Source organism: Euprymna scolopes, chromosome 36, assembly GCF_053919585.1.
Source record: "Euprymna scolopes isolate OS-2025 chromosome 36, ASM5391958v1, whole genome shotgun sequence".
NCBI lineage: Eukaryota > Metazoa > Mollusca > Cephalopoda > Sepiida > Sepiolidae > Euprymna > Euprymna scolopes.
In genome coordinates, this window is record NC_136517.1 from 4,483,518 (window position 1) to 4,505,165 (window position 21,648).

At 32.9% G+C, this 21,648-nt stretch overlaps 1 protein-coding gene across 1 annotated transcript in view; it reads right to left on the reverse strand.

Annotated features, from left to right (window-relative positions):
• LOC145260289 (translation initiation factor IF-2, mitochondrial-like) overlaps positions 1 to 21,648 on the reverse strand; it is a 58,133-nt gene that overhangs the window by 20,609 nt on the left and 15,876 nt on the right. Inside the window, exons 7-11 of the mRNA XM_080118142.1 lie at positions 17,396 to 17,572; positions 14,634 to 14,683; positions 12,343 to 12,432; positions 7,702 to 7,826; positions 4,175 to 4,253 (exon numbers count right to left, since the gene is read on the reverse strand). Of these exons, the coding sequence (XP_079974268.1) occupies positions 4,175 to 4,253; positions 7,702 to 7,826; positions 12,343 to 12,432; positions 14,634 to 14,683; positions 17,396 to 17,572 (521 nt within the window). The remainder of the gene's footprint in view (positions 1 to 4,174; positions 4,254 to 7,701; positions 7,827 to 12,342; positions 12,433 to 14,633; positions 14,684 to 17,395; positions 17,573 to 21,648) is intronic.

Consider the following 21,648-nt stretch of genomic DNA (forward strand, 5'->3'; position numbering starts at 1 on the left):
CCCATAGTTCATTGTGGCTATTAAAGTCACCCATGAGGATAAAAGGTTTAGGGAGTTGTTGGATCAATAAGTTCAAGTCTGTTTTATTTATGTTTTCATTAGGTGGCAGGTATAGGGAGCAAATTGTTAGCGGTTTTCTTAGACTGATGGTTACTGCAACGGCTTGTAGTGTTGTATTCAGTTTGATTTCGCTTTGAATTATATTATTATTAATTAGAATGGACACTCCTCCGGAGGCTCTATTTCCTTGTTCGTGTATATAATCATAGGTTGTATATCGTTTGATATGTAGTGTGTTCTGAATTTTCTTATAAGTTTCTTGTAGGCATATGACTGCTGGGTGAAAAGAGGCAATGAGAAGGTTCAATTCGTCGAAATTTGCCTTTTCACCTCTAATGTTCCATTGAAGGAATACTGGTTTATAGGTCATTGGTGGTAAGGTAATGATCCTCTGTGCTGTGTTTTTTTTTTCTTTCTTTTTTTTTTTTTTTTTAGTTGATTATGGGTTTTAGTATTGGTGTTGATATAAGGTATGGATTTAGTGCAAGTTGTAGAGGGTTTTCAATTAGCTTTGTTTTTTTCTTCTGTTTTTGGCTTGTCTTCTGTTTGGTCTTTTGTTTCGGGTTTTTTGTTTGGGGATCTGGAACTAGAATTAGCATGGGACCTTATGTCCGTTTTGGTTTTTCTTTTGTTTTGACGTTGATCGATGGGAGATTTCTTGATTTAAGGTTTCTGTTTGTTAGTTTGGGTATTCTGTTTCCATTTCATCTTCAGGTTCAGTTTGATTTTTAGGGATTGGGGTTCTAGTTCTGGAGTTTGAACGGGACCTTATAACTGTTTTGTTTAGGTTTTTCTTTTGTTTTGGTGGTGTTCGATAGGAAATTTCTTGTTTTGGGGTTTCTGTTTGATATTCAGTCTCCATTTCATCAGTTTCTATTAAATTTTTGGTGAGGATTTCTATTTTTTGTTTTGCTGGTTTATTATTTGGTTTTAAGAAAGTTAGTTCTTGGGGATATTGGCTTTTAAGAGGGGAGGTTTGGGTTTGGGAGGAGATAAATACTTTATTGGGTTCCTTCCTAGTTTCTAGTTTTAATTTTTCTAGTTTTTGAAAGTGTTGTATTTTTAGGTTTTTTTGGAAGTTAAGCAATTCGTTTGGTTCTAGATGTACCAGTTTTTCAATAGTTCATTGTATTTATCAGGCTGGTTGGTGGGATTTGTTTTTTCTGTTATTTTCGCATATGTTTTATTTCTAATGACTCCTTCCACTACTGTCTTCGCTTCTAAGTAAGAAATGTTTCGTTTATGCTTTGTGGCTAAGATTTCTTTTTCAGTTTTCCATCGTTCACAGCTTTTTGAGTAGGCAGGGTGCTCCCCTTGGCAGTTTATACATTTGGACTTGTGACATTCTTGTTCATTGTGACTTATTTCTTTAGAGCCACATTTAGCGCACGTGGGATGACCTCTGCAGGCATCTCTATGGTGACCGAATTTTTGACAGTTGAAACATCTCAGAGGATCTGGGATGTATATTTCAACTGGTTCCATGGTGTAACCAATTTTAATTTTAGGTGGAATTTTTGGAGTGTTAAATGTAATAATATAAGTATGGGTTGGTATTTTTTCTGAGTTTTTCTTTATATAGATTCTTTTAGAGTCAATGACTCCTTGTTTGCTCAGTTCGTTTTGGATTTCTTCTGGTGAAGCCAGTGATAGTTCCCGGCTACGGATAACTCCTTTGGATTGATTTAGTTTATTGTGTGGGGTAACTTTAATGTTCATATTATGGAAAGTTTTCATATTTTCTAAATTTAGGCTTTGGCTTTTTGTCTCAATTTCTATTAATAGGTTACCATCTTTAGTTTTTTTTTACCATTTTAGGATTTATTTTCCTTGTTAACACCTTTTCAATAAGAAAAGGGGATAATTTTGACATTGGCGTTTCGTCCAAAGATTCTAATACATAGTATTTAGGAAAATCCGTATTTTCCTCATTATCTGAGTCCGTTAAGGCGCGTTTGGGTTTTTTTTTTTGTTTTGACATAAATATGGGTAAAAGTTTCTTTGCCTGTGTTCCCCACCCACCCCGGAGCCCAATATTGGGACTTGTCAAGGGGGAAACCCATTCGCCTTGACAGAGTCAGGGCTACACAGGCAGTATACTCAGTCAAGTAAGAAATACCGAGCATCTGTCGTTACTTAATTTTTCACTACCCAAATCTAGAGTGAACAAAATTTTGTGATTGCAGCCATGTCGGGATTGGATTCTACACTTGCTGATTGACCCTTGGCCAGCGCTTTCGAACGTCTACTTTAGGGGTGAGGTTTATCAGTTTCTATGGTTTTGTTTAAGAGGATTTCTTTTGCTAATTTTAAATTTCTCAGTTTAGTCTGAACCATTGATAGTAGACGTAATGCTTGACCTGACCAGCCGATTGATCGGATCGGGCCCCTCCGACCGCCCGTCTAACCGAGGTAAGGGCCAAAGAGATGTGTTAGGAAGAGGAGGCTCATGAACTCGTCCTCCAGGACCTTCAATCACCAGGATTTCATTCCAAGGTGTCACGGGTCGCCACCCACGGCCAACAGGTGGCCCCATTGATGGACTTTTACCCTCTGCAGGGGGGCAGTCAGTGTATTCTAATGCCCCACTGACAGGGCCAGAGTAAATGAGTCTACGCTACAAAACAAGTGCTATCAAGAATTGTGCATGTTAACATATTTAGAGAAATAAATGGTAAGATGGTCAATATCTTGAAATTTGGAATATTATTTCACATTATTTTTATTCTTTTTTTTATATATGTGTGTATCAAGAATATTTGGTTTCATTTGGAAATCTATTATTGGGATTGTTTAATTGTATCTTTAAAACAATAGACAAGACTAGGTGAATAAAGTAAAATGTGTGATTCATAGATAAAAAACAACTTCCAAGTGCCAGAAGTGACGTAACAAAATTAGAGTTAAAAACCAGAAATCACTGAGTTTGCAGCTGAAATTGAATGCTAAATATTAAGAAGACATTTGACTTCTTTAAAAATGTTTTATTCTTTTAACTTCTATCATTTTATTTGCCGAATAACATATTTAAAGAAATAAATGATAAGATGGTCAATATCTTGAAATTTGGAATATTATTTCACATTATTTTTATTCTATTTTTTTATATATGTGTGTATATGCATTTATATATGTATATATGTGTATGCGTACAATTATAATTTTGCATTAATTTATTGAACCATCAGTATTCCCTTCTCCCGCTTTAATTCTTTCCAAATTTAAAATTAATCAACCGGAATCAAATTGACCCTTACTGACCTATATTTATCTATTCTAAACAGATTTAGAAAGTTGACTCTCTACCTGCCCCATTCTCCCTCTTTCTTTCTCACCTCCCCACTCAACTATGTCTATCTTTCTTTCTCCCCTCTCCTTTCAACTTTTTAATATTCTTTCTTCCTCTCTTCTATTCTTATCTCTCTTTTTCATTTTTCTCTTTCTCTTACCACCCCATTTCCTAATCTCATTTAAAATCTCCATTTTAACACTCTCCATTTCCTTGAGCCATTATTTAAAAAAAACAAAAAAACTTTGCATATCTTCATTTCTCCATGACCTGATGGTTTTTCTTGAAGCTCCATTTTACCCTGGACATTTATATTTATATTTCTGTTTTCTTATGGATTACTAATGGATTTTCAACAGATCCATTTGGAATTTTCCCTGTCCTAGATTTCACTATCATTGGATTTTTATCATATCCTTTTTCTCCATTTCTTGGTTTCTCAATCTCTTTGAATCCCTTCAAACTGTCAAATGACATTTTTGATGCAAATCTGATAAATTTCATAATGTTTATTTTCTGTGATGCATTAACCTGCAAAATTTATTGTATATTTTGCAAACCTCTTCCTTCTGATGAATATATATATATATATATATATATATATATATATATATATATATTAGATTGCTTTCAAAATTGTAGACAATATGGCCGCTTTTCTATTGCTCATAAAATTTTCTCATTTAAAAATAAAACTATTTGATAAATTTATGTGATTTACAGAATTCTTAACCTGAAAAAGTTTGACAAAAAAAAAAAAAAAAAAAGAACTTGCATGTGATTAATGAAAAAATATGTAAACTCATAGATTTTAAATCAACTAACCTTTACCCAAGCCATTCCTGCAATAAGTAAGTCACCCTTTTTTAAAGTTCCTCGTTGGACGATAACCGTTGCTAATTTACTGTGGATGAAGAAGAAAAAAATAAATGAAAAAAGAAAAAAATGACAAACAATATAAAAGATGCAAAAAAAATAACAAAAGAATAAATGAAAAAAGAAGAAAAAAGTGAAAAAAAAAGAAAAACAAATAAAAAAAGAATAAATGAAAAAATAAGAAAAAAGTGAAAAAAAAAAAAAGAAAAACAAATAAAAAAAGAAGAAAAAACTGAGTTATTTCTATCTTTGTTATTTGTTACAGCATTTTTGAGGGGTTTTATTAATTATGACAAATTAAGACATGACATGCTCCTCCTGATTCGCTATTCATGAGGTATCTAGACATGTCATTCAAGCAACTTGAGATTCTTATGTTAAAAACAAGAATTGATTTTAATTTAGATGGACATTTCTTTATTTGCTAAAAGTCTTTGTAAAAAAATTTTTTTTTTCAAACTGACGAGCTGATATTTTGGTGAATTAAATAATTTGTTGATATATTTTTATTTTATTGTCATTTTTTTAATAAAAATTCACTATTGAAATAAGGTTCTGAATATAACCTTAAACTATATCCGATGGTGACGCCCCAGCTTGCAGGCCTTAGGGAGTGTGGAGCCACACTTTAATTGCCATTGCTCCCAGGTCCACTCTGACCCGGAGTGGTAGCACCTGTTAGGGTCCCAACTATGGGTTAAATAGAATACGACTTAAAAAACAAATACACCATATTAAAAAATCGTTCTTCAAAATAACTGGATTCGGCATTAAATAACCTGAAAAGGGTTGATATGTCGTAAAACAACCAACCAACTATTGAAATAAAAACGCTTATTATCACAAAAAAAACAAACATTTGTGGTTTAAAAAAAAAAATATTTCTTGTTTTTTAGATTAAACATTGCTTTAACTTTTTATGTTTGACTTGCAAGGTTTTTTTTTAAAATATTCTTCCTTGTATATTTTTACAAAGATTTTCAGCAAAAAAAAACAAAAAATAACACCAGGAACAATTTGATGTGCGTTAACATGACACTGCAGGTGTGTCTCAAGAATCAATCCTTTATTTTTCCTGATATTCATAAATGACCTCCTGATATATAATCTATCCAAAGTTATGCCGGCATGTTAAAAATTATGAGTTTGCTGTGCAGGTTGGTAAGTGCAAAAAGAGTTCAAAGGATTAAGTTGTGATGTATATCAAACATTGCAGTGGCACCCGAAATATCATTCAGTTCATGTGAAAGAAAACGTGGAAAAAAAGAGAGAGAGAGAGAGAGCATGTAAGAAAAAGAGAAGATATCTTTTCGCTTAGATGCAAGAGAATCAGGTTTCCAATTTTAGGCAAAATACATGTGTTGAGGGACGCAGAATGGGCCAAAGAAAGAAACGCAAGAGAGCTTCAGTCAATAATACAATGCCCCTCTCTCATTAACTCATAAACGAAATAAAGAATCCATGCCAGAAAATCAGCGTTATGTTTTCGTCAGATGTTCCTTAGAGCATCGACCAGTGACAAGAAGAACCGATCCCCCGAGACGACCAAGAAACAGAAAAAAAGGTATGGTAACTTTATCGCATATATATATATACACACACTAAAGGTATCACAATCACATACATAGACATGTAATAAAAGACACACATATTAATATTAATAACGAGATATTCAGACAAAAGTCAAAATCTCCTTTCCCTCTGAAATACTACACTCCCTGATAAAATTGTCTCCGAGATGGGTATATTTGCTGATGATACCAAACTCTATAACAGACACAAAGGTAAAACTAATAAACACATACTTAAGGAAATGGCTGAAACCTTAAAGGAAGACCTGAAATCTGTAGTTGAATGAGGACATAAATGGATGGTAACATTCAATGCTGCTAAGAATAAGCTTCTTTCCTTTAACAATTACAATAAACCTTTTCAACCACTGATAGTCATGGCTAAAGATACATTATCTGAAAGTTATTTGTTCAAACACGTTGATTTAATATTCACAGGGAATGTGAATTGGGAGAAATACATTGAGGACATTGCCAAGGCTGCTGTGAAGAAGGTGGGCTCTCTCTACCATGCTAGAGAGTTACTTACACCTGAGAGTATCCTGTATCTCTACAAGGCTACCATCTTCCCTCACCAATCTTTCACGAAAAACACTCATCTAGCTGAAACCACTGTCAATAATTTTCCTCACTCTTTATCTGTGTCTAAATCAAAACATAGATTCCATGGACAAAGCTTCTTTCTTAGAACTGCACGCCTGTCGAACTCTCTTCCGTTTGCCTGCTTCCCAGCTGACTACAACTTGGCTGTCTTCAAGTCCAACATAAACAAATTCTTGATGAACCGTCCCCTTAAGTAATCCAATTTACCAAATTTCCATTAGTAACGATTACTACAATATTATACCATTGATTACTGTACACTCTATAACCCTTATCCTCAAGTGGCCTTCGGGCCTTGATAAGTGGTGTCTCCTATGTAAAAAAAAATATGTATGGAGTATTGTTGCCACATTTGGGCTGGTGCATCTGCTACTAATCTTTCTCTTTTAGACAAAGTTCAAAAAAGAATCGTCAACCTGATAGGTTTTGCTCTGTCAACCAAACTCCAATCCCTGTCCCATCGATGAAATTCTTTTACAAATATTTTAATGGAAGGTGCTTTGATGACCTCCAGCCACCTGTATTCCCTCAACATAAATATCCCCTGACAAGCAGCAAAATCCCACCCCTACACAGTAGAGATCCCTAGATGCTGAAAAGCCATCTACTTTAATAGTTTCTTCTCTCAGATTGATAGACTGGAATTCCCTCCTCTGACTGTACTGATATGCAGAAGTTCAAGTGTATCTTGCTGCTCAATTCCCTATATAGAATCCCTGCAAATTATGTTCTAAATAGTATCCCACTACATTCAAGTGGCACTGTGCCTTGTTTGACGTGAAGTAACAATAAACAAAGTTTGTTTTTTTTTAATTTTGTGTCTTAATTTGTTATATAAAGAGACGATCAGCGGGAGCAGGTGATCCTTGTTGTACATTTGTCATGCCTTACTTTATCATGCATAAATAGTAAAACTGGTTTTTGAATCTTTCTAAGATAGAGCCCCAAATTATAGTACACCCATTTTGAAAATAATTCTCTCTTTCCTCTCAAAAGAACTTTATTTTGTTGTTGCAAATACAACAATATGGTCATTTGTTGCTGATGAAAAAATGGCTTCCATCTGTAACTGACATTTGCTGCAAGAAAAAAAGATGTCTTCCCTTCCCACAAAAAAAAGCAGGAAAAGAGAAAAGAGTTTCATTTCTTTAAAGTTATTTAATTCTATTAGTGAATGTATTTTTCTTTACAGATTTATATATAGAGATGATTTATATATAGAGATGATTTATATATAGTGACACGCGAGGTTGAAATGATTTTTCAAATTATGAAATTCAAAACATTAAATAATTTACTAACCCTCGATTAGGATCCGTTCTTGCTTCAACGATCCGTCCTTCAACCAAACCTGTTGGATCACCTTTCAGTTCCATCATTTCAGCCACGGCAGCAATACTTTCACACAGGTCAAGCAGATTTGTCCCCTACATGATAAAGACAAAAAAGGAGCATCATTTCACCTGTAATAATTTTCTATGTGGAGGTTTTTGCGTGAAGCTGCCCGGAACCAAAAAAGTTTTTCTCCATAGCCCTGTGTTCTTATGAAACCGCACCGGTACGTCACGTCACCCAGTAAGCCCTCCTTCAGTGCGTTGGTGGAATCGTCTTTGCTGCAATGTCCACAAGGCCGGATCTTCTGTGATTGTCTAGAGATTTCGTCTTCGGAGATACTGGGTGCTCGTTGACGGAAGCAGATCCACAAGTAAAAAAAATAATAATGAAACATCAGCACATCAAAGAATTTTGAATAACAAAGACTCCGGAGATTGGGTTATATAAATGTATTAAAAGAAAACCATAAAAGAAATATATACAAACATATGTACAGTTTGGAGTATGAGTTTGTAAGCAAGCATTTACACTTCTAAGTGGGGCTTCACAGGTCCATTAATTTAACTCTTTTTTTGTTATCGGGCAATAGGCAAGGGGGGGAGAGAGAGAGAGGAGGTGAGGTGGCTTGACTCTCGGACTCGCTCTGTTTTGCTCGACTTCTGTTCTTTCTGAATCTGAATCTCTGAATCTGTTTTAATTCTGACTTTCTTCGTCTTTATATAGTAGAGCACTGGGCGGGGCGACAATTACCAATTCCTTCCCGACCAAATTGTCTGATTCTTTCTCATTGGATAATTTGACTGATGACCAAAAATTGGCCACCTCCCACAATCCAAGAATAATTCTAATTCCTCCCCGATCAATCAAAAACGCCCGATGGAAAATAACCAGTTTTCTCTCATTGGATAATTTCCAAACTGCGTAATACGCGATAACCGCGTAAGTAAGAAAACTGCGTCCAAGGAAAAAAAAATGCTTCATGAATTCTTTCCTTAGATGTGACACTTGTTCATTATCAGAGGAAATAAACAAATTTATTATTCTGTTAACATCTCGACAAAATATGTTATTGAAAATTGAAAAATCTCTTGATCTAAATTTCAATACTGCGATTCGGCTTGAGAATGAAAACATTAGGAAGGTCACTTTGGGTTCAAATGGTTTTATCAGAGTCACACCAAATCATTTAATATTTGATTCAAAAAAACATTCTTTGAAGCCGACAAATGTGTGTGTGAAATTTTAATTCCAAAGAAATTATTTATCTTTGTTTTGATAACCAATGTAGTTTTTAGTTCAAAGCAAAAACATAACCTATCTGTTGTTTCCCTCAGCTGACACATGAATCGTGTTCCCGAATTTGTCACCATCGTTGTACCGAAATCGACCTCGGGTTCAATTAATATTTTGGATTCATTTCTCTTATCCTCAGTTTTATCAAAGGTAAAAAATATTTCCCTTTTTTTGCACTGGATATGACTGTATCGGAATTTGTCATCATCGCTCGACTTGAAAACAAAACGTATGTTTTTTGAAGTTATCATTCTGTCCATTTTGACTAGATCATTATTATTGTTTTGCTTTAAAGAAAGAAAAAAAAATACTTTGGCAGAATTGAAGCCAGCAAGGTTCTCTGGTAGTGCCCGGCACAAGATATTAACATTTATCTTTTAGTTAACCGGTGTTGCCCGGAATAAAATCTTAACATCTATCTTTCGGTTACCCGATATTGCCCGGGATAAAATACTAACGTTAAATAAAAGCGTCACATCGACCCTAATAGTCTGATGCTGCCTTCCTTTGGTGTTACATTCGCCCCCACATTGGGTGGCGATTCTCAATATGAGGACGACGCCCCATGTCCTCAACAACCAAAGAAGTTCTTCCAACTAATACTACTGCGTATTAACTAAAAGTTAATGGTCACTGATGATTTCACGCTGCCTCTCTTTGGTGTTACACTGGAAAATGTTCCCTCATTCCCCTGGACCAAACCTACAAACAAATTTCAAGTAACCTCATTCCCACGTTTCTACTAAACCTTAAAATAAAACTTTTTTTTTTTTACATGGTAGTCACCACTTATCAAGTCCAGGAAGCCACTCGGGGATAAGTGTTATTGTGTGTACAGTACGTTAGTCTTGGAGATTTGATAAAGTGTCTTACTTAAGGGGGCGGTTCATCAGGAATTTGTTTACATTGGACTTGAAGACATCCAGGTTGTAGTCAGGTGGGAAACAGGCAACCGGAATAGAGTTCCACAGGCGTGCACTTCTAAGGAAGAACTTTAGGATTAAAAAATTTGAATGGAGGTTGAAACAACTAAAAGCCCAGAAAATTAAATAATGAAGCATCTCCTGTAAAACGTTTGTTTTCGAACACAATACTTGTGAAACGACATTAAAATTAGTAACAAAATACAGTACAGTATATAATATACGTGTATATAATCAAATAACATTATAAACAACACGAAGGTGGGACAAATACTGTAACCAGGGATTGGAAAAACATTGTATTCCACATCATAACCTGGAAAAAAAAAAACCTATCCTACAGCCACTGTATCCCGGGGTTCTACTGTAATACAAACAATCAGCCCTCATCTCAAAAATTCATAACATCCTCTTTACAATTAATTTTATTTATTGCCGACTATTATTCTCATCTTTTCTTAGTTGTTTTATGATGTTTCGGCCAACTATTCCCCCTGGCCTTCATCAGGTGGTAACCATGACGGGATAGGAATAGTTGGCTGAAACGTTGTGAAACAACTAAGAAAAAGATGAGGACAATAGTCCGCAATAAATAAAAAGTAATAAAACAATACTCATCATGAATTGAAATTAAATAATATATCCTCTTTACAGTTTGGATTATTCAGACAACATTTCAGCCATGGCGCAATGGATAAAGTACTAAGTAAAATGCACTTGTAACACTCTTTTTGAGATTGAAGGTTCAATCCTCAGAGAAGGTTTTTTTTTTTTTTTTATATCAATTTTCACCCCAAACAAGGCACAGTGCCACTTTGAAGAAAGAGGCTACTATTGGGTACATAATTTGCAGGGGCATTATGAAAGGAGATGAATAGCAAGATGTTTGTTCACATTACACCTGAACTTCTGCATGCCAGTACAGTTGGGAAAGCTGAATCCCAGAAGGGAGTTCCAAAGTCTAGCAGTTCTGGGGAAGAAACTATTGGAGTAAAAGGCTTTCTTACGCCTAGGGATCTCTATTGTGAAGGGGTGGGACTTAGCTGCTTGTCAGGTTTGTTGGGGGTATTCACGTCGAAGAGGTACAAGTGAGTGCTTGTAGTTCGTCAAAGCATTCACCATTAAAGTATTTGTAGAACAGGCAGAGGGATGCAACATCTCGTCGATAGGACAGAGGCTGAAGCCTAGATGACAGTTCAGGACCTATCAGGTTGGCGACTCTCTTTTGAACCCTTTCTAGGAGCGAGAGACAAGCAGCAGATGCACCAGCCCAGATGTGACAACAGTACTCCATACATGGGCGAATGGTGGCCTTATAGACGTACAGGATACTTCAAAATGTAAGTAGTTTTCTAGCACGGTAGAGAGAGCCCACCTTCTTTGCAGAAGCCTTGGCAATGCTCTCAATGTATCTATTCCAGTTCATGTTCCCTGTAACCGTTAGGCTGAGGAGTTTAAAAGAAGTATTTTCAGGTAATGTGTTCTTGGCCATTGCTATTGGTGGTAGAGAAGGTTTCTTGTAGTTATAAAGGTAACATGAACAATACAATTGTGAATTGTTTCCACTCAGTCATGGCTGACAGAACGAGAACATGCTATTTACGCAGATTAAAAAAGGGTTTCGTTAGTGTTATGTGTTTAAAAATGAGTGTTGAATGTGAAATAACCACGTAAAAATGATACAACTAAATAAAACGTTCAACAGATTTATTTACAAGTTACAATTGACTTCATTATATTTTTAACCACTGAATGTGCGATGATGATAAGTCTCTTAGTTTTGAAGCAGGTGTTTTCGTCTCAAAGTGTCATGGCAGACTCTCTCTTCTTTTTCCAATCCAAGGGCGATCAATCTTTTCTCTGTCTAAGGGAGATAACTCTTTTTTTTTTTTAGGTTAACCGTAACAGTTTTGGCCAAGATCACAGTGTAGTATCTGTTCTGATACTGCACTTCACTTTTTCTGACCTTGATCAGATGAGAAATCCTTCTAGACTGAGGCAAGTTTTATTTTTGTTCCTATCCAAAGTGCCCTTGGATTTCCCTCACATTAAAAACCAACTTTGTGTCAAACTCTGCCCTTATGGGGAGGAAAGTAAATAGGAATAGTTTGAAATTCCATACAATTGAAATTCCTGACTTTGACAGAAAAATTCCAGAGTTTTCCAAGATACACCTGAAGAAGGTTGGTTACATCGACCGAAACGTTATGAAAATAAAACTCATGTAGAGTCAGAGGTAGGAATCTTTAAATTTCAGGAGTCAGAAGAGCGTCAGGCCTACCGACTCCACAGGAGCATCACACTATTTGAATTTTTCGATTGACAGCTAGTTGCATGCAAACTGAATTGGAAGTGAAAAGATTTTAAAAAAATATGAAGCTGACATACTTACCTTCAAAGCAGAAATCGGCACAGAAGGTACATCACCGCCCAACTCTTCAACCGTAACATTATGCGTAAGAAGATCACGGCGGGTTTTTTCCTGCAAATTATAAATAAATAAAATACTAGAAAGGTCACTTGGTATTGCCCAGGTGAAAAATATAACATTGTATATTAGAATATGATAACATATGTCGGTTCTTGAAAAAATATGTATAATGTATATACTCATGACAGAAGAAAAATATCATATTCCAAAAGTTATGTAAATTGATCAAATTATTTTATTTTTAATTAAGAAAATTAAATTTAATGAGGAAGCAAAGATGAGGTGTTTCGCCATGCAATTTTTTGATAAAAGGAGATAACTTAATTTGAACTTCCGAGGTTTATTTTGTTTGTTTTGAACTTTGTAGTGGCTATAATTCACCATTAATCACTTAAAATCGTAAAAAAATGATTTTCTATATAAAAAAAATAACCACTTGACCAATTCAGGTGATTTTTGGAGTACAATTTTTTTGTTCCATAACAAATATATAAATCAAACAGATTTTTCTGTTGTTTTTTTGTTTTTTAATATAAGGGGAATTCTGAACAACCACCGAGATGTCATCAAATCATATCTATATATTCTTGTCTTATTTGTAACTCATCAGGTCAGAACTATTACAATTAAATATTCTACTTTGATTGCATCTTCCTGGATAAAGCATTGCTAGAGCAGGGATATCTTGAATCACAGGAAGTTTGGCTGGTCAAGGAAAACTTGGGAGAAAGTGATTGGATAAGACTGTAATAAATAAAATTTGGAGAAAGTTGACTCGCTGAATAGTGATCTTGTGGAATATCAAAAACCCTCAAAACGTTTAAACTCTGAATAAGAGAAGAGTGACATTAAATGTGAAAGAAAGAGAACCTATTGCAAATATTACATAAAAAATAAACAGTTATTCTTCCCATAGCTGGAGGATTATGATGTTCATACCTTTAACATGGTCTTTGTTGCATAAATGAATTTAAGATATCCAACTGGATTTTACCTCAACCAATTCTATAATACAATTGTAGGGAAAATTGTGGCTTACTATTAAAACGTCTGTGCGTGTGTGCATCATATGGAATCAAGCTGGTGGGAGGTAGGGGGGGGAATAAAAACGGCAACGCCCACAGCTTCTATAACACAGCAGTCTCACAAAGTGACAGAAAATCTTGCATCTCGTGTCTAAAATCTTGCTGCTCAACTGCATAAAAAGAGGACGTGGGGAGAACATGGACAAACGGTGACGAGAATCCTTGGAGACTATTGATGCGTGTTACTGTGCCATTTTTTTTAATTACTTTTATTTCTTTCCATTTTTTTGTGTTACAACAATTCAGTGTGATATATCTTTAAAGTATAAATATGATTGATGTGTCACTTGATACAAGCCTGGATATTTCATTGGTCGATTTTATTAATATTAACTGAGTTTCAGGATTATTTGGACACTGATTGTGATTTTACTCATAGTTTGGAGTATTTCATATCGGTGCATACGTTTCCTAGTACAAATATTAGCTGAAATATATTTGCTCGGATAAATCTGATGTTATATTAAAACAGGAAACATTCCCAACAAGGAATCACAAAGGGGTTAAGGAACTGGTACTGTGAATCGTGAAAGCTAGAAGCTAATGAAGCAGGCGGACATAAACATATTTGTTGTGAGGTTGTTTTAAAAGACTCAGGAAGATCAGACATATTGAAAATGGTCTGGTAAATTAATAATAAATAATAATTAATTTATGCATCGATAAAATAATTGAAGTCTTTCTCTTTTACTCTCTCCATTTCCTTGACCTTGTCGCCATGGTAAATAAACCGTTCATTTTCTAAAATAACGTAAGAAGTGTACAGAATGGAAACGACCAATGAAACAGGTCAGAAAAAAGTGAAACACCAGTCATCATCCGGTGTTATAAATAGTGCTGATCTCGGGCTCGGTAGACTTTTACAAGAAGCATATCAGATGAATTTTATTTATGGCTAACAAAACTACCTCAATCCTGGGAGAAACAGCACATACACATAGCTAGCAATGCCAGCAAGAAGACTATGCATGATTTTTGAGTTGCTTGAAGTACTGATGATTAACTAATCTTTTTGAAATTGATTCCCTAGTGGGTCACTTCTGTGACAGCATTGGTCGAGGGAATGAGGATTCATGGGTAGTGTTCATATTGGTATACCTAACCCTAACCTATTACCATAGAACCCTGCCTTTCAGAAAGGGCAAACATATAAACCAAAATACTTACAATGTCGGCTCCAACTTGGTCGATTTTGTTGATTGCCACAATTAATGGTACTGAAATTAAAAAAACATTTTTTTTTATTTACCAGTTTTTAATTTTAGCATAATTAGCACATCGATATGTGCTTTTTACTTGGAGGGTCACTGCTTATCAAGGTTCGAAGGACATTCTAGGATGAAGGTTAATAAGTGCTAGGTAGATGGTGAGACAACACCGTGATGATCGGTACTGATGGAACTTCGATAGGGTTTAGGATGGCACGACAATAACTTGTTTACATTAGACTTGAAAATAGTATTTAAAAAGTTGTTTTCAGCAGCAGCAATAATCATCTTGGTCTTTAAATTTTTATAGAATTCATGCCATTTTGGCAGATTTCTTGTTACATTACATTGTTACATTACTTCCCCTGCTTTTCTAGACGCTGATAGATGATTTGGGGTCTCTGACGGGACATCTTCCAACAGATATGTCTTATAAATATAATAATATTTTTTTTATTTATTAACATTTTATATGAAAATAAGTGGAAAAATGTAGACAATTCTTACTTTATAAATGAGTAATGTTTTATTCTTGTAATTAAGTTAACTTTCTTTGTTATGTGAAACGTTCTTAAAAGTAAAGAAACATTTGTTTACAGAAAAGTATCATTCTCACACCAAACTACTTATTATAATAAATTAGATATTGATGCAACAGTTCTTATACACATATAGAGAGGAGGGGATACTTCACTTATGATGGATGGGAGGACACATAATACTTGGAAGAGGTTACACAAGAGTTCGTTACAAGATGATGATAAAACACATTTACCGTTTTGTTGTAAAGAATGACAAGACAAACATATTTGGTTCTTTATTCAATTGACCAATCGGTGACGTCAGGAATTTACATGGTCTATTTTTTTACCCTTCGCTTCTAAGAGGCTCTCCTTTTGCATGCATCAGACGACGTCATAACCTGATTTAGTTTAAATATTTGAAGAACTGACACAATTTCATGTATGTCATGTTAGCTAGCTAAGTTGGTTAGAGCGTTGGGTCATTATCTAAACATTTTGGGTTCGAATCGTGGTGGGAGATTTCTTTTCTTTTTTTTTCGATTTTTTAAATTTAAATATTGAAGTGGGGTTATTTAAGCCATTTTTCACGTGTTTTCAGATTTTTTTAATGTTTTTTTTTACTTCGGTTTTCATTAACACCCAACCCCTCCCACCCCCGACTGACCACACACACCCAAAAACACTTGGGCAATGCTGGGTACCCACCGATTTTTTAAATTTTAATATTGAAACAGGGTTATTTAAGCCATTTTTAACATGTTTTTTTGTTTTTTCAGTTTTAACGTTCATTTTTCTGTTTTATTTTTTGTTTTTCCGATTTTTACATTTAACATCGTTCGTTTGCCTTACGTTAGTTTTTTTGTGTTTTTTTTCGATTTTTTAAGTTTTAACTTTTTTTATATAATATTTAATTTTTATTTAATATTTAAAAATATTTACTTCGCTTATTCTTATGTTTTGATTACCCCACCCCACTCCACCGCCCGAGCACACACACCTCTAAACACCCGGCCAATGCCGGATACTCCCCGCTAGTCTAATATATAAATCTCACCTGTCTGTTTAAATGTATGTATATATGTTTGTATGTCTGCCTAAAACTGTCGACAGAGGTGACGGATTTTCACAAGATCGTTTTGAAGCTCGATCCTTCAGACGACAAATATTGAAAAATTGGCTAAAAACATTAATTCCTTCACCCTCAACTGGGCACTTTTCTACAAGAAGGGGTCGATTTTTTTTGCTGACATTTTTGCAAGTCATTGAAACCTCACATCAACACCGTCGCATAAAAGACGTTATTTTGACCGCCTGTGACGTCACAATCGCGGTAGGTGCATCAAGACCGTTTGTTTTTTTATCACTTCTTTTTCCTCAGGCGTGTTACAGGTTCGAGTCTGCTTACTTACAATTGCTTCTCGGTTAAAATTTTATTTTCTTATCAAAAAAAAAATTTTATTTTCTTATCAAAAAAAAAATTTTATTTTCTTATTAAAAAAAAAATTTTATTTTCTTATTAAAAAAAAAATTTTATTTTCTTATTAAAAAAAATTTTTTATTTTCTTATTAAAAAAATTTTTTTATTTTCTTATTAAAAAAAAAATTTTATTTTCTTATTAAAAAAAAAATTTTATTTTCTTATTAAAAAAAAAATTTTATTTTCTTATTAAAAAAAAAATTTTATTTTCTTATTAAAAAAAAAATTTAAATCAATATCTAGTGCATTTTAGGTCAGGAAGCCGATATCTTCAGACAACCTGATCTGATAACACTGGTCCTGTTTAGTGGCTATGGCCGTAAAGCAGTAAAGGGTAGATAGTTCTATCCCACTGCAAGAACAGTAACACTGAGGTCGGAAAGTAGGATTTCGAAGTCACCGTCCCCTAGGCAGCCCTGTCGGCATTCCCCGGCCAGGCTGCCTCAGGCGATTACCAATAAACTACCCTCTTCCTAAAGTGAGATAGTAAAGCCTAGGAGGGTGGACCTCCTAGAACTGTATAGAACTAACATCCCACCGCAAATTCAACAGGGAGCAAATCATTACAGGAATGGTCTAACCTCTGTTGATTCTGCGGCTCGGGGATAAAAATTCCTAGCCAAGTTTATATGTGGTATATAACAACATTAACCTTGATATTTTTACGTCTCCATATGACGTACTACACATGCATTTTCTCACAAAATAATTCATACGTACCGTTTGCATTTTGTGCGTGTTCTATAGATTCAATGGTCTGTTGCATCACACTGTCTTCGGCTGCCACAACCAATACGACAATATCTGTCAGCAAAGCTCCTCTTGCTCTCATCGCAAAGAATGCAGCATGGCCAGGCGTGTCAAGGAATGTAATCTTCTCTCCAGAAGGTATATTTACTAAAGACAAAGAAGACATTTATTATTGTCATAGCTTTTGAAGCTGGTAATCTATATAAACACCTTTACCAACACCTTGTAGCACCTGACACCCCCAAAATGACTTCAGAAACATATTAAGAATAAACACTGCCATTTTAGCCATCTCATATTGTAACCTACGCCTCCCAATCATGGAAGCCGTACTCATTCGCATAAACAAATAAACAAATCGACCATCAATCAGTCTCAATATAAGGGTGAAATGCTTTTAACGTTTTTAAACGACTTTTTCAAAAAGTTCACGAAACGCAATCGTTTGAAATGTCTGAACAGTCGAACACATTCATGTTACTATGGTAAATTTCTTTTTACACTCGAACAGAACGTTCAAACATTGGCCCGCCAAATGGAAAAAAATAAAACAGATCACAAGAGAAACAAACAGGAATTATCCTTGCTGTTCAATGAAACATGTGTAAATAAAAATGAAACGTGTGTAAATAAAAATGAAACGTGTGTAAATAAAAAAGAAACGTGTGTAAATAAAAATGAAACATGTGTAAATAAAAATGAAACATGTGTAAATAAAAATGAAACGTGTGTAAATAAAAATGAAACGTGTGTAAATAAAAATGAAACGTGTGTAAATAAAAATGAAACGTGTGTAAATAAAACAGATGTGTGTTTACGTGGGTGAAAATATTTAACTAATAAACTCTTAAACTACTGGTCACATAACACTGAAATTAACAGGAAATAGTATTCGTACACCAAGGATGGTTGATAACAAGTAGTGGTGAGACGATTAATCAGAATCGGGAATCAGAAAAATCAGAACTTTTGAGGTACCGGAATCGGTATCTGAATCGGAAAAAATTTTCTGATGCCAAAGACGATTCTTTTAATTATCCATTTTTTTTTTTTTTTGATTAAAGCAAAACTATTCACTGGTGGTAGTAATAATAAAATAGTAAATATTTATTTTAAATTACTAGTAATAATAAAATAATAAATATTTATTTTAAATTACTAGTAATAATAAAATAATAAATATTTATTTTAAATTACTAGTAATAATAAAATAATAAATATTTATTTTAAATTACTAGTAATAATAAAATAATAAATATTTATTTTAAATTACTAGTAATAATAAAATAATAAATATTTATTTTAAATTACTAGTGATGATAAAAACTTTGAGAAAATATATGTACATTTAACATGTTTTTTTTTATGGTAATCTGGCAAAAATAACAATTTTATAGTTAAATGTTTAGAGTTTTATAAAGAATCGGAATCGGTAATTGTACTAGAATCATGAAAAATATTGGAATCGTCCCACTACTAATAACTAGTAAAATCTTTGTTTGGATGGATAAATAACGCATACAGAAATATGTCGGCAAGTTAAAATGCAAAATGTTCATTTCAACTTACAGACATATTTCTATTAGTTTTGAGCATGCACAAATTCATTGATAACTTGAAGTGGTTTCATTTTAAATCTTTCTCTTATCTGTCGATAGTTCAAATGGTAGGGAACGCGTCTGGAGTGCTAAATGTTTTGGTTTCGATTCTAGCTGATAGCATCCAAGTCATTTTTTTTTTTACTTTTGAAATCAGTACTATATATTAGGTACAATATAATATTCAATAGAGAATTGACTCTGTAAAGATAAATACGAAATCTGCATGAATTAAAATATATTTAAACGTATTTTATGACCGGGCATTTTACAAACATTTAATTATTTGTCAACCAGTGTAAATATTTTCAGAAATACTTTAATCAAACGTGTCTAGTAATATATAAAAAATTTTTTTAATAGACTTCATTATTTCTAAACTCTCGAGAAAAATTTCTGAAAAAGCTTTTGCTAATTATGAGAAAGAACGACAAGAGCTCCTGCTGATTCTCTCTCTATTTGTGTGATATATATTCGAGCTATCTGGGATTCTTATGTGAAGAACAACAAGAAGCAATCGATTTTAATTTAGACAGACTGGCATATTTTTTTTTTTTTCTGTTAAAAATCTTTGTAAAAAATAAACAAGTTTTTTTTTCAGACTTGGGGAAATATTAAAAAATATGAGTTGTAAAAAAATCATTATTTCTTTGAAGGGAACATTTTTTTTTTGTTCTTCTAAAAATTATGTTTTTTTTACAACAAATGTTTTTTTTAAACAGGGTTTTACTGTTTTCTTTTTGTTACAAATCTTTGTTGTAAAAAATAAATAATTTTTTTTCAGACTTGGGGAAAATATTAAAAAATATGTTAAACAAAAAAAATGTTCCCTTCAAAGAAATAAAAGTTTTTTACTTTTAAAAATAGTAAATGTTTTTTTATGTTTTTTTTATAATTGTTATTTCAATAGTAAAAGTTTTTCGTGTTTTTTATAGAAAATTATTTTTAACAGAGTTTTACTAATTATGTACAACAAATTAAATATTAATAGTAAATGTTTTTTTTATGTTTTTTTGTAGTAAATGTTTTTTATGTTTTTTTGTAATAAATGTTTTTATAGTAAATGTTTTTTAACAGGGTTTTACTAATTATGTATGATAAATTAAAGTTTTTAAAATGTTTTTATGCTTTTATAGTAAATAGTTTTTGATAAGTGTTTTTGGCACTTGTACAGTTTAATCAAGACATTCAAAAATGAAAATATCGAAAAAAAAGGTTATATTGTACGTATCCATTTTGAACTGAAGATCCCCGAAAAAAAATTAATTTAATTTGATCGCGTAGGTTTTTTTTTTTTTTTTACAGCGGAAAAACACGTTTTTATGAGAGCGCATTGAAGTCAGCCATTGTGAAATTTGTTGAAGCTGAACTACATGCCACGGGGAGATAACTCAATGTAAAGTGCCTACACTCCCTTCCCATCTTTAATTCTAGCTTTTCTTCCTAAAAATCGAACATTTTGCTCGGCATCATAACAAATTGTTTTTTTTCGCTGTAAAAAAAAACAAAAAAAACTACTTGATGAAATTAAGTGAAATTTTTTTTCGAAGAACTTCATTCCATAAGGGATATGTGCAATATAACCTTTTTTCAATATATTCATTTTTTTATGTCTTGACTAAACTGTACAAGTGCCGTGTTTTTAACAGGGTTATACTAATTATGTAAGAAAAATTAAATTCTTTTTAATAATAAATATTTTTTATGTTTTTCATAGTAAATGTTTTTTTGTTTTTTTTATAGTAAATAGTTTTTTTAATATTGAGTTTTGTAACAGGGTTTACTAATTATGCATGACAAATAAAAAAATTTAACAAATGATTTTCATGGTTTTTATACTTTAAAAGTAAATGTTTTTATGTTTTTATAGTAAATGTTTTTATGTTTTGATAGTAAATGATTTTTATAGTAAACGATTTGTTTCGTAGTAAATATTTTTATGTTCTTTATATTAAATAGTTTTTCTAATAGTAAATGTTTTTTATAGTAAATGTTTTTGACAGAGTTTTACTAATGTACAATAAATTAAATGATTTTTTAAAAGTTTTTTTTTATAGTAAATGTTTTTATGTTTTTATATTAATAGTTTTTTAATAGTAAACGTTTTTGGACAGGTTTTTACTAATTATGCATGACAAATTAAATTTTTTTTAATAGTAAATGTTTTTTAATAGTAAACGCTTTTCATGTTTTAATAAAGTAAATGTATCAGTTTTTATATTAAATGTTTTTTAATAGTAAACGTTTTTGACAGGGATTTACTAATTATGTACAACAAATTAAATTTGTTTATTTTTTAGCAAAAAAAACAAAACAAACAAACACAAAAAACAAGCAGGAGTAATTTTTCATAATTTGTTGTACATAAATAGAAGTGATGAAATCATTCCAATATTTTTCACGATTCTGATACAATTACCAATTCTGTTCTAAATTCCCGCTTCTGATTCTTTTATAACTGCTAAATGTTTATTTTATTTTTTCAGATTTCACCTTACAATGCCAATCCAAGAATGGATTAATGCCGTATCCCAGGGTTCTACTGTACTGCAAAAACTCATGTATGTGGGTTGTGTGTGGGTGACTTTTAGATTTTCTCTGATAGTTTAAAATTGTTGTATCGTA